General features: G+C 38.4%; 1 protein-coding gene across 9 annotated transcripts in view; it reads left to right on the top strand.

Moving 5' to 3' along the window:
* MAST4 (microtubule associated serine/threonine kinase family member 4) overlaps positions 1–14,240 on the top strand; it is a 287,435-nt gene that overhangs the window by 252,079 nt on the left and 21,116 nt on the right. For all 9 annotated transcript variants that reach the window (XM_042028214.1, XM_042028212.1, XM_042028211.1 and 6 more), the window contains 5 exons: positions 722–807; positions 8,883–9,091; positions 9,851–9,989; positions 11,088–11,220; positions 11,931–12,096. In XM_042028214.1, the coding sequence (XP_041884148.1) occupies positions 722–807; positions 8,883–9,091; positions 9,851–9,989; positions 11,088–11,220; positions 11,931–12,096 (733 nt within the window). The remainder of the gene's footprint in view (positions 1–721; positions 808–8,882; positions 9,092–9,850; positions 9,990–11,087; positions 11,221–11,930; positions 12,097–14,240) is intronic.

The raw sequence follows: 14,240 nt of genomic DNA, 5'->3' as shown, positions 1-14,240 counted from the left end.
TAGAAGTCTGAATTTGGAGTCCTGTGCCTTCATTTTTTCTCCCTGTACCCCAATTCTAACTCACACATCTTTAAAATTAACTAAAAATTCAAACTAGAAAAAAGATTTTGCCATACTCAAGGCAACTTGGTTTTCAAAAAGTTCTGACAAAGAAGTCGATAAAAGTGACCACTCCAGAGGTAGAATGAATGCATTTTTATTTTCCATCTTTTTCTCTTTCATTTTGTCTCTTTTCATTGTCCTCCCTGTTATATCACACTCTACCCTAACATTAATTTGAAGTGTGCCAAAGTTTATTTGAGTGAAGAAGGGCTCGTCAGTAGTTTGTTACTACCAGGCTGTAATACGAAAGTCAGATTTAGTAAAATGGGAAGGCAGTGTCCAGCGAGTGCCATGTGGAATTCACAGAAGTCCATGACTCCAGATAAGAATTGCCAGTAACTACTTTACCAGAAGCTTTCGTGGCTGTAACCTGTGTGTGGAGAGAAGCGACAGTTTGCTGTGGTGCAGCAGATACCAGTTAGATGAAAAAGCAGCTTTGTTTCAGGAGCCCCTTGGTCCCTCTCTGTGCTGACTGTCTGTCTGGCTGTCCAGAGCTTTCACCTGGTTCATCAGTGTGACAGCCTGGTGATAGTTGGGTTTTTGTTTCGTTTTTTTTTCCCCCTGATTCTGAAAAAAAGTATTGTATTCACTTTGTTCATTTTCATCTCTTACTTTGAAGAGCTCTAATACCTCACTGAAGCTGCAGAGGAAACCTCGGGAAAGTGATTTTGAAACAATTAAACTGATTAGTAATGGAGCTTATGGGTGAGTAATCCTTGACTGTGACAGCTCTTTCGCATTTTACTTTTGCTTAATTTCCCATTATTTCTTATTTCAGGGGTCTTAATGTGAGGGAGTAGCTTGCACCCTGCTTTTTTCATTTTGCATTTTTGTTTCGTTACTAATATTGTAAGTTAACAAGGTTTTGGAAAGTTTGCTAGGTGATAATGAATTAGTCTGTGCTGCAGTATATTAAAATACTGAATATTACATCAGAAGGAGTTTTTTAGAAGCAGATAGCATGCCAGAGATGAAATCTGAATAAATCAGAGGGCAGATTTAAGCTCACCTTTATAATACTGCAAAAAGCCTGTGTTTATGCAGATGTGAGAGAGAATTATATGTCGTCTATAGGGAGACAGATTGATAAAAATGAGTGCTTACTTGACCTAAAAATATTGTTGCAATAGGAACAAATCCCCTGAAGTAGGGCAGCAGTGCTTTGTTACTTTGTGGATGCTGTTCTGATTCTCAGATTTTAACCAATTAGCTTTTAAGGAATTGCTATTTCTCGCTTTGTTTCTGGGTAATTGGAGAGTGCACAACTTACTGCCCTAGTGATACATAAGTCATCTGAAGATATCCTAGAAGACCAAGAAGAAAATTTTGGTAACCTGAGCCTCTAAACGAACACAAAATATTTTCTGAAAGTACTGTGCAGTGATGGTGTCTGTCTTCAGTCCCCTCTTCTGATCCTGTACTGTTAGACCCTTGTTTGGCTCCTCCTCTGCAGTGAAATGTATCAAGACATGAAGTGTTGGTCTGTGTAACTTGCAGGAGCAGGAGTGATGTAAAATGGCTCAAAAAAGAGAGGTTTCCATCTTGAGGTGAGGAGCCCACTGCTGAATGAGCCAGTGTCACAGCCTGGCAGAGGAGGAGGGCTGTGCTTCTTTCCAGCATAGACCCCATTAGACTGACTCTGCTTGAGGTGGGAAGTGGCAGTGAGCTGACAGGACTGAGCACTCAGTGAGGGGATCTTGGACATAGGACAAAAAGCACCTGCAGTCTACCCACTGGAGTTTTGTATGCCTGCTGGATGGCTTGAGGCTGGTGGGCTCTCTCTGATGAAATTTAGTTAAAGGTAGCTGTGAGTTCTGGAACAGGGGGCATTTAGTACTGCCTAAGACTGTTGGCCGTGGTAGCTTGTGTGGAGGCTACTTGTGTCCAGACATTTTTTCATCACTCAGTAAAATCCTAATCGAAATAGTATAATTTGCATTAAAGTTACATAAATATTCAAATACAATTTCTGACTAGTTAATCTCTGTTAAATTAATTTTCTCAGAATTTCTTCATAAACAAACTTGCTGCTTGCCATATCTCACCTTCTCCCAATTACCCCAGTACCTCAAAAGCCTGCCTGCCTCTCAGCAGTTAGCAGTAGATGCTGCTCCCCTCCCTAGCTGCACCCCCTTCTCCTCTCCCTGGCATATGTTAAGTCCCCTCCATTCCTCCTTTCACCTCTTTTTCTTACTGGAGGAGGATAAAAGGAACTGTGTGGGGTAGGCCTCTGTTGGAGAAAGGGGTGTCAGGAGTCACTGAACCTTTCCCACTTCCAAGGAATTTTCAGATGCTGAGGGATGGGGAGAGGAAGGAGCAGCAGCACGGCATGCTGCGGTCAGCAGAGTGAGGCCTGGCACCTGAAGTCAGAGGTTCAGTAGACCTACCTGTGCCTCTTGCTCCATAGGTGTTACAGCCAGAAGGAGCCTCAGAGAGCCATTAAGAAATGCAGACTGGAGACAACTGTCCGCCTGAAACCAGAGTTAAATAGGGATCTACAAAGCTGGAAAAGAACGGATGACAAGCCATGCCCTTCTATAGCACACACTATTTTTTTTTCCTCATGTTTGTGTCATGGAAAATCAAGACTTACTTAATATCTCTTCAATGCCAATAATACAAAAAAATTGGCAATGTAATGCTGTAAAAATTGGATGAGACCCTTATAAATATGTGAAGAAAAGAAGAGGTGCTAGAGAGTAACCAGCTTGGAGTATATCCAGATTCTTCATGAATCATTATTTTCTTTAGCAAGTGTATGAAAAGCTCATCACTTAGTAGAGTGATATTACTTCCATCTTTAAGGAAGAAATAACAAAGTAGATTTTGATGGTTTGGGTTTTTCTTTTAAATGGTTACTTTTTAGAAGAAAAATTGGAAGTGAGAAAACAAAACGGCCTGTAGTGGGTTGACTCTAGCTCCATTCCCAGCACTCACCAACGCTACTCTATGGCTCCCCACCACAGCTGGATGGGGGAGAGAAAATACAATGAAGGCTTCATGAGTTGAGATAAGGACTGGGAGAGATCAGTCATTGAATACCATCACGGGCAAAACAGACTTGAATTGAGGATATTAATTGAATGTATTGCTAACAAAATCGGAGCAGGATAATGAGAAGTAAAATGAGACCTTAAAAAAACCCCTTCCTCCACCACTCCATTCTTCCCAGCTCTGCCTCCTCCCCCCAGGGTGCAGGGAGACAGGGAATGGGGATTGTGATCAGTTTGTCACACCTGGTTCCTGCTGCTGCTCAGGGGGAGGAGTCTTTCTTCTGCCTCAGTGTGGGGTCCTTCCCACGGGAGACGGTTCTCCATGAACTCCTCCAAAGTGAGTCCATCCCATGAGCAACAGACCTCCCCAGAGTACTGCAACCATAGGTCACTCTTCCACGGTGTGCAGTTCTTCACGCACAGCCCATTCTGGTGTGGGCCCCCGCCAGGGTCACAAGTCCTGCCAGGAAACCTCCTCCAGTGTGGGCTCCTGTAGTCCTCCCACTACCAACACCTTGCTGTACAAACTCAATACATAGAGAGCGAAAGGAACATAGTGAAATGTGAGACAATAAACTTCTGAAAGTATTTACTCACCTTTAAAAGTGGTTTTAGCACCTATTCAATACTGTAAATTGAGGAGGCTTGCGCTCCTAAATTCTCTAGGATATCACTTTTTCAAAACTATCTGCTTGAAAATTTTTACTATGTCAGATAAGTGGGAGAGACTGTAAAATCAACAAGCCATTTTTCTAGTCTTTATTAAAGTGGGTTTTTCTTTTTTCTGTTGGCATCAATACAGTTGATGGTTAATTTACTCAAAAGTTATGGTCAAGTTTAAAGGGGAATGCATCAAGATAACCTAAATGCTGTGTAACCCATCTATGAAATGGAGTGTAATAAACCAATAATACCGATTTCTTGTGAATATAAAGCAAGAAACTATCCTGAAGGCATTTATTGCAGTTTATTTACAAGTATAAGTAGCTGAAACAAAAGTTATTGTTGTTATGCTACAACGATTGTATTTTCCTTCCTATGTTTTTCCAGGCCATTAATTTTTTTAAATAATCTTAAGTATATGTGAATTCTGCCTGTGCTTTGTTGATTGATTCTCTAAAATATGTCAGTGGGCATATTTTATGCTCTGGCTTACTAAAGCTGCAGTATGCTGTTGTATTATTTTACTTATTCTGAGGCTGTAATGGAGGGTTTAAATCTGAACTAATTAAAGAAAACCCTGTAACATTCTTTTCCTTTGCTGTGGTGTTTTTGCCTTTATCAGTGAAATGAAAAGCTTTGATTACTTGACAGGTTAGTTGTTGGTCTTGGCATGCTGTAGCAGAGATTTGTCATATATGTTAAATTTGATGAGTTTAAATACAAACTATTGGTTTTGTGAAGGTTTGAGTAAATATCTTAGCAGTTCTCTGATTTTAATTGATCAGGTAAACTCATTTGTAGTGCAATTAAATGACTGTATAGTACATGAGGTGTAGTAGATGAGTAAATGAGGCTTTTGGGAATGGCTGGGAATATACAGGAAGTTAAACAAGCTGCGAATCAGTAAATATGTAGGATTCTGGCCAAGTCATTAATGTTTTCACAAGCTATCTGACTTTTTTCAGCCAGACCAAACTTTTGGTATTTTCCAAATTTTAAATTTTTACTGCAGTCACAACATTTTTTCCATATTCCAGCTTGTGAGATGTAGGTAGCAGGTAATAGTCTTTTCAAGTAAGCATCAGTTTGGTTTCCTGAAACAGTTCAAGAAAATAAAAATTACATTTAATTTCAGGGAAGCAAGTGATGTTGGTTCACTGTCTCTTCAATGTATAACTGTATCAGTTTAAAGCAAATACATGATATGACTTTTGCTCATGCCTGGAATGCTTTTACTTTTGCAGGGATGGTAATGTCAGTACGTACATGACATACTGGCTAATGGTGTTGCTTGATAAATTTAAAAACTCGGAAGCAGTGTGTCTTGAGCAGCTGCTGCATGTAACTTGCGAGTACTCATTCTGTCCCATCTCCACTCTGTTGACAGTACTTGCTCATGTATAGTTGTATTTGGAACAGGATTAAGAAAGTTACCAGCTGTAGAATAAAACACCATCAGTCAGGTTAATTCATCATCAGCCTGGTGGCCACTGGTTCAGAAGTGGAGGGGGACAGGCAGAAGTGTGACTTTGTAGGTTCACTAAAGTAGCAAAAGACAGTTTACCCATCAGAATTTTGGACTGCAGTTTTGTCAGTTTGAATCTGTGTTTACTAGCTGCTGTAAAGATAGAAGGTATTGGTGCTGTTAGGTATGGAGAGGTGGTTTTATTATTCAAAATTGATGACGTATTAGAACAAGCAGGACTAGTATCAGTTGTGAGAGAAGCATCAAAGTCATCATGTTCTCTTTGTCATGTGGCCAGCTTCTCATTTCCTCCTAGGCACACTAGGATAAGTCTGAAATACTGCAGGGAGAAGGCTGAGTGCATTGTCCAAGAGCTTCAGTGCTTTAACCAAGTAACTCTGATCTGGTCACAGGCATTGCCTCATTCGGAGGTGGTGCAGTGCTGCTTTTAAATTCTAATCTTAAGTAACTATCTATAAATTTTACCAAATAATATAAGCCACAGCCTCACCAGTAGCTTCTCTTCACTGGAGACAGCATCAGACATAATTCCAGGGCAGAACAGAATTTAGCAGTCTTTTCTCAGGAAATGGCTTGTAAAAATGAAACAAAGTTCCTGGTCAGCAGGTACAATTTTTAAGCAGTGAGTACAATACCTGTGTCTCCACAAGGAGTTCAAGGTCCTTTGACAGATGAGAAAATCAGGTCAGCCTTAAGGCCTGAATGTAGATTAGGTTGTAAAATGGCTCCAAAAGTTGGAGTTACTGGAGAGCTGTAAACCAGGCCTGAAACCATTCTATGTGGATTATTTTGGTAATCCGAGATCTTTCAATTTAGAGAAAAAACAGGAATCATGACTGTACGATTGAAGTGATAGACGGCATGATATTTAAGTTGGACTAATTCAGGAACCCAGTTAAATACTTTAGCATGCTTTTGTCATCTTACCGCTTTTGCAGTGTTTTATAATTGTGCCTAACTACAGGTATTACAGAGATACCTTTTCAGACTGAGATTCATGTTGTAAGTGAAATAAGATAATGTTTGGACATTGCCAAATGAATGTTCTTTGTTTTTTATGAATGTTCTTACTTTCCTTGAAAAGTAAGCTTTTTTGCTGTGTTGCGCTACAGTGTCAGTAAAATGCAGAGCACTTGCATACCTGTTGAAATTCGCATAGTGAAATCAGAGGATGCTTTGGAAACTCTTGTTGCTCTGTTATGAGAACAGAAAGCTGAGGGGAGATAGGAAATCAAAGTCTTCATTTCAGACAATAGGAGGATGCAACAGTACCACTCTGGTTGTGGCTTTGCAGGGTGACAGGGCATGCTACTGTCATTCAGTGGATCGGCAGGACAGTCTGGGTTCTCTTCCTACCCTGCTTTTGTGTCACAGAATCCTTAAATTTGAAATTGTCTTTATAATATACTGAAGATCATGGGCACCATTTGATGATCGACATGCTGCTGGCTGGGGTATAGTTTTCTTCATAAAGCATAAATGTTGCTTGCTGGGGTTAGCGTGACATGAGGATGTGAGGGATGTTAAGACGTTTTTGTACGTTGAAGATCATTTGAAAGCACATCGTGTAGCATAAACAGTGTATGTATTTGTAAAAGCAGGAGAGACTGTTGTGTTGCAGTTGTCTCGTGAGTCTGGTACATTTGATCTAAACAGCTTTTTTTCTGAGAAATAACAGAATCCTAGTGGAAAGTTACCTGCTTGTGATTTTAAGACTGAAGGTGCAATTTAGACAGCTGGGAAAACATAGCAACATGTCCCAGATATTTACTGGACTAGATAGTCCTTGGAACTTACAGTCTAATCATTTTCAAATATGTTAGTAATGATATTACAGATGTGTATGATCTGAAAGGAGGATTTATTAATACGCTCTGGTTTCTGTTTGCCTTTTAAGAGTCCATCTTGGCACACTGTCCATTTTAAAACTAGAGAAATATTTGTACGCCAAATCCTCAGTCAGTCCTTAGTTCATTCAAGTAACTAGGTTTTTTTTGAAGGATGGAGGCTTCAGGCTTTAATTTTTTACATGCCAGGAATGCAGAAAGAGACTTAAACAGGTAAAAGAAAAGATATTACAGGAGATTATGAAACTGACAGGAGAAAGCAACAAATGAGAGAGGAAAACCAAAATGCAAGGGAAAGAAAAACAAGGGAAAGGGTTATAAGAGTAAGAGTTGGAGAGAGAAGTGATTATGAGGGGAGCAGTAGGAAGAGGTACAGGACAAAAGGCATAAAGTCAGCAGGGAGGAGTACTGGAGGTGAGTAACTCAGTCTGTGTTCCAGCTTGGGAGGGGCAGAAGGGAGTGAGACTTAGGAGGCACAAAGGGTGGGGTTTGTCATGGGGTTTTGCCCCAAGGTAGTTTTTACCTACTTTCATAATTGTGTAATGTCTTTTATCTGCCCCATGCTCAGACAAGAATGAGGGATTAATGAAAGCTTTCAGAATCAGTAAGAGAAACTGTGCTGTCTAGAAAGACTTCCTTCACAAAAGAAAGAAGTACTGACTTTTTTCAGTGCCTATAACTTTGGTAGCTGTGTGAAGATCTTTATAGAAATAGTAAGGCAAGTGTTACTTTTTGTGTTTATATAAACAAGTGTATGCTGATAGTTGGACCTGATGGGCCAATTAATTGAATGAAAAAAACTTCATAATTGAATCCCATTTCCCCCCCCCGCCCCCCCAATTCTCCTGTAAGTGCTTTCTTTCCATAAACAGTGTGATAAGTATGTACTGGAGAAGGTATAAGCATTAAATGGTACAAAGGAGATTTCAAACAAGGCAAAAATTTTCAGGATTTGCCTCAAGGGATTTTGAGAAATGCAGCATTAAAGTCCTTTAAAGTCCTTGTCAGTGTTTCACAGCAGGATAATTCCTTCTCCTTAGCCTTGAAAGAGAGAAGACTTGCCCAAGTGAGGTTTTCTTTTCCTTTGCTTCCCTCGCTGCCTTGACTTTACCTAACCAAATTTACAGGAAACCTTGTACCCAACACCCCAGTGGAAATTCTGCATGTCAAGATACACCACAGTCGCATACTACTGCGTAGTTAACGCGGTGATCTTTGTTTCGGGTTACCAACTGGTGACCTTCCTCTGATGCGGATCAGTGCTGATGTCAGGGACTGAACAGGAGCAGGAGATTTCGGACCTGGTCATGAGGGAGCCACCCCTTGGAGCAACTTCTAAGCAACCTTCATACAAAACCTAGGATATGTTTTAAGATACCCTGGACTGAGTCTGAGTCATAATTTCCTTACAGCACACCTAAAGAATAAGCATTTGTCACAATGATTTATAACACTGTGCCATAGCTGGATTTTGTATGTAATCCTTTGTTGGTGGGATGCCTGAAATCTGCCTGGGCTGAAAGCATTTGCTGTTATATCTGTTGTTTGATTGGGAGGGAGGGAGAGGGAAGGGCAGGAGAGTTGTTTGTTTTAGTTTGAGTACTAATTTATGTTGACTGAGATTCATCCTGGTTTTTAAACAAAATGAGATTTGTAACCATTCTTTAATGTGAAGGACTACATTGAATTGAAAACAAGTCTTTTGTATAACATATATACAGTTTTAAAAAAAATGCATTTTTAGCAGTTAATCAGACTTCTTTCTTTTTCTCTCCCATTTGAACTTTTCAGTGCGGTTTATTTTGTGAGACACAAAGAAACCAGACAAAGATTTGCCATGAAGAAAATTAATAAGCAGAATCTCATCCTCCGAAACCAGATCCAACAGGCCTTTGTTGAGCGTGATATCCTGACATTTGCAGAAAATCCTTTTGTTGTCAGCATGTACTGCTCCTTTGAAACAAGACGTCATTTATGCATGGTCATGGAATATGTAGAAGGTAAAATTGCTCTTCTGTTTTGTAGAGGAAGAAGAGAATTTCCTTACACCACAAAAGAAAAATAACCCATATGGTACTTGAATTAGAAGGGGCCCCCTGTGTCTCCTCCATACTCGGGCAATTCAGATTTAGGAACCAGATCCAACAGCAAGGTGGTTCTTTTTTTTCACCAGTCATTATCTCCCAGTAAACAGCTTGTAAAACACTTGTGTTCCAGCTATAATGGGAAATAACTGCTCTTAGAGTGAATTCCTTATAGATCATAATCGAAAGTGTGCTAGCATTCAAAGTTCACGTGGAAATGTTTGCTTTTTTCTGGATCTGAAATTTTCATTAGCAAGTGCTGGGGGATTTGTAGTAGTTGTTTACAAAGAAAGAGGAGAGAGGAGACAGTTTTCAAAAGGTGCTGATGCTGAAGGAGAACAGTGGACAGAAGCAGTACTAAAGAGATACCCAGGTATGGTTCTGTGGGCTTCCACCACCCCCTAGCACCCCAGTTTATTTTATTGTTTGTTTGTTTTCTGCTTAGGTAGCAGTACATACTTTATTGGTTTTCAATTGAATCCTTGTAGTGCTCTCTCCCTGCTTTACACTACTTCCAGTATAGTATTTGAGGGGGTTACATGTTCAGTTGAATCATCTGACTAGAAAATAAAAATTTATTACTGCAGTTTCTGTCCCTTTCTGCATCATGTATGGATTATACTGATACACCTCACAATTCATAGAGTCATCTGTAACATTTGTCCTGTTTCACAGGTGGAGACTGTGCTACTTTGATGAAGAATATGGGTCCCTTACCTGTAGACATGGCAAGGATGTACTTTGCAGAGACTGTTCTGGCCTTGGAATACCTTCATAATTATGGAATTGTACATAGGGATTTGAAACCTGACAAGTATGTACAAAGAATATAACTGAAAGAGGAGTTCGAAATTTTTAGATAAAGTGTGGAAGGTTTAAACTTGCTTTGAATTTTTTTTTTGGTAAATGTTACATAGATTCGCAATTCCTTCGCAATATTTGGATTTTCATTACTTGCGGTTACAGAAAATGCATTTTTTTTTCCCAAAAGAGCTGTTAAGAATTTTCAGCTTCTGTTTAAGATGGAACAGGCTATCAGAGTAGCTAAAAAGGAAAAAGTATTTACTCTTCTGGTTAGAATGAAGGGGAACACATTTTAGTCATTAAGGAAAAGTTTTTTCAAAAGTTTTTTTTGAAGTGTATATGTAAGTGGTTTACATACTTAAACCACTGTTTAATACAAAATATCATCAACTTGCAGATACTTGCATGTTTGAAGACAAGATTGACCAGATGTGGAAATATCTCCTGTTGCATGATTTTTGGGGGTTATTTTGTTTTTTGAGGGGGTTAGGGTTTTTAATTTCAATATTTGAAAATACAGTGTTGCTCCTATATAAGTAAATTAACATTACAGCAAGTAGCTGAAATACAAAGTATGGCTGTTGCAACTCCATTCATCTTCTTCCTGTTTCACAATAAGAAAAAAGAAGAATAATTTAAGTCATGGGTGTTAATTGACAATACTTACATAGCATGATACCTTAGGACAGTGTAGTATTAGTTACTAACTTAATACCCTGAGATTTTTTCCAAATGCATGACTGATCCAGCTTGTTACAGACGGAAAATGCTCACCTCACTTCAAAAATGATATGTATTCTGGTTTAGGTCTTTCAGATGATAATTGTTTCTTCAAAGCTTCTAGTGCTCAGCTCTCAAGACTTGTATAGTTCTGTGAGATGTTGTGCAGTTGCACATAAAAAGTTTGTTTACTTCTGATAATAATAGCAACAAATATAAGATTTTTAACCTGTTTATTCTGTACCTGTTACTTTTTAAGCTGTATTTATAATTTTACAGTGCTAATGAACCATTTTCCTCTAGATATTATAGTTGTAATAGTACTAACAATGATAAGCACATAATGTTGAATTATATCACAGTGACTTAAAATCTTTCTATTTTTCAGTCTGTTGGTAACATCCATGGGCCATATAAAGCTTACAGACTTCGGCCTGTCAAAAGTGGGGCTTATGAGTTTGACTACCAATCTGTACGAGGGTCACATTGAGAAAGATGCCAGAGAATTCCTCGACAAACAAGTAAGAAACAGCCTTTTTCATTTCTACATTGAGTGTTCACATGAAGTAATGTTTTGCCAGGAGAGCATACTATGATACTGAATAAACCGTAGTTATTTCTGCATTGGTGTTCCAATGGAGTATGTCAAGTACTTTGAAGATTATTCTAGGCTTTTTCCTTTCTACATTAGGATCTATTAGTAAGATGAACAACCTAATTGTGTGCAAGTGAATGTGTGAGAGAGACAAATGGAAAACTGTTTTATGAAGAATTCAGAAATCTCAGCAGAGTACTTGTGGAGCTCATTATGTGTTGCACAACCAAGGGTGCTAAAATCTGTGCTATGGCCCATTTCCCTTTAAGCATGCCTCATTACCGTTGCTCACAATCTGTTCACTGTAAAAGTTACTTAAGATAAAACCATCACTACTTTCATATAAAGATAATGATACATTTTAAGTTAAATAAAATACTTGCTATGCTGGACTCCTATGTACAAAGCACAAACTGTCCTTTGCATGAGAGATACCCAAATGTTTATTATGATGCCTCTTAATGTAGGTAGGTTGTTCTAAAAACATTAGTTGTTATGCATACTCAGCAGATTAAACCCAACTGAATTCCATTCTTTTCCACGTTTTCACTTTCATTTACATTTCAGGAATTACAAATAATGTGACATAGCTCAGTAAGACTTGTTTTACCATCGTGCGTGTTTTCTTTCTTTCAGGTCTGTGGTACACCTGAATACATAGCTCCTGAAGTGATACTGAGACAGGGTTATGGAAAACCAGTGGACTGGTGGGCTATGGGAATTATTCTGTATGAATTTCTTGTTGGATGTGTGCCATTCTTTGGAGATACACCGGAAGAGCTCTTTGGACAAGTAATCAGTGGTGAGGATCATCACTAAAAAAAACCAAAAAGGATTCTATTTCTGTTAATAGTAAATATCTTACAACTTCACTGATAGACTGCACAATTTGCTATCAAAGCAGTAACAATAAATTTAGATTAAAAACTGAACTTACTGTATATTGTTGCTAAGTACAGAAATTCATTGATACAGAGTAGAGGAGTTAAGCTGCACTGTTTGGAAGAGAGAAGCCATGTTACTAAAAAAGTAGTGCCACTATGCAATAGTGTTTTCTGTCTTTGGTAAAGAAATTATACCAGAGAAGAAACAGTTAAAATAAAATTGTGTAAATGGGAAAGTGCCTCATGGCACAATAAAGAAATTACAAAGATGTAATAAAACTCTAAAACAAATGTCTCCCAAATAATAAATAATGAGAAAAAGAAGGAAACTAATTCAATTCACAGATTGTTAATGATTTCATTGGTGATTGTTGGAGTGTAATGTTATTTCTGTAGCAGCTGTTCTTCCTCCATTCAAAATTCAATAACCTTTTAGATCTTAACCTGCAAACTGACCCTAAGTATTGTTATGTATCTTGTGACAAAACTGAATAATAATTAAACAGAATTGTTTACTATCCCACCTGCTGTTTCCATAAATTTCCCAGGTGCATAGATGTAGAGAATCTCTATTTATGACACAAGGTTAACAAAATGGCACCTCTGTTACTAAGTATTTCCCAGTCTGTTTTATGGTCTGCTTAAAAGGTCCAGTAGCTAAGAACGCACCTCTGGTTCCTCATTCTCTGAGAATGCAAGAAATCCCCTTTTGTACTTAAGGAGACACTCTGTCATCATCTGTCTCTGAAGCCGAAAGCCAGACTTGTTTGTAAACTGTATTAAAATGCTTGTAACATTCTGTGTGTTCATGGATTTTTAGCCATGTTGTTTTCTAATGTGATACTGATGCCCGAGTGGCAAGAAGAATCAACTGTTTAATTAACACAAGCAGCAAAATGCTGTCTGTTTTCTGGGTGCCTCATGGCTGTAATGCATATTCATGCTTTATTTTCCAAATCAGATTTAAACTGCAGTGGAAGCTGTAGGCAGGCAAACATGGAAATAACTCATATTTTTATTGCATTTCCAGACACATGCACCTGTGTTTTTATCCTTATACTCTCTGACTGGGAGAAGAGGAGGGAATAGTCCTAATGACAAAATTTGTACTTCAGGCTTTATTTTGCATGTGGCATTAATTTTACCTTTTGTAAAACATGTTGTCATGTGTTACAATCTAGCTGATACTTTTGTAATTATCTGTTTGAATGTGTCAATTTATCTTACAGAAATTATTTGTAGAAGTCTATTTGTAAACCTGATCTATTCCCACTCACCTTTCAAGACCATTGGTCAGCTCAATTTCATGTTTTGATCTTGATTTGTCAGTTGCTTCTCTTCTATTTTAAATATCTTTACTTACTGAAATAATTCTTAGTATCTCTAGAAGAACTCTAGTTGGATGTTTCCTATGCTAAAATAAATTATCCCCTTGTATTTGACTGTAAAAGCCATATTAAAGAACCAAACTGTAGCCTAGATCTTCCACTAGTTTCCGTGAGCAGAATCAACATTCTCCTTAAAATTTTACTTTAAAATCTTGCTGCCTCCTTCTTCGTTGTAGGTTGCCTTTCCTGCCCTCAAGCTGCAAGGACAGCTGTGAGAGGCCTCAGTGTAAACTTAGATACCTAAAGTCATAAGAATTTAAAATACTGCTCCAGAACCAGGTTACACTTCATGTCTGTTTGTATCAGTAAGTTTCCTTAAACTCTGAAATACAAAGGTTAAACCTGTGTGAAGCTTCTGATGATTATTTCTCCAGTTACAATTATTTTGTTGAAGAAGTCTAGATCATAAAATGACAATAAAATCCTTAACAGCTTTCTGTATTTCCGGAGCTCCAAGTGTTCTTTTTCTTTGATGCCCAAATCCTTGTACCTCCCAAGAAACTTCGGCAGAGTTTTGTCTAAACCTGCACTGTATTACACCTGTGGAGGCAGCTTCCACTAAAAATCAGGCAAAACTTCCTGTGTGTAGGCTTGTTAGAAAGTTCATGTTCATACGCAACGTGTCCTGTCTTGATTGCATGGTTTAAGTCCAGCTTGCCATGAAGTGCTAAAGC

Source organism: Corvus kubaryi, unplaced genomic scaffold (assembly GCF_017639235.1).
Source record: "Corvus kubaryi isolate FWS band 111438036 unplaced genomic scaffold, C.kubaryi_AGA036_p1.0 37308, whole genome shotgun sequence".
Taxonomy (NCBI): domain Eukaryota; kingdom Metazoa; phylum Chordata; class Aves; order Passeriformes; family Corvidae; genus Corvus; species Corvus kubaryi.
This window is presented reverse-complemented; position numbering and strand designations above follow the sequence as displayed.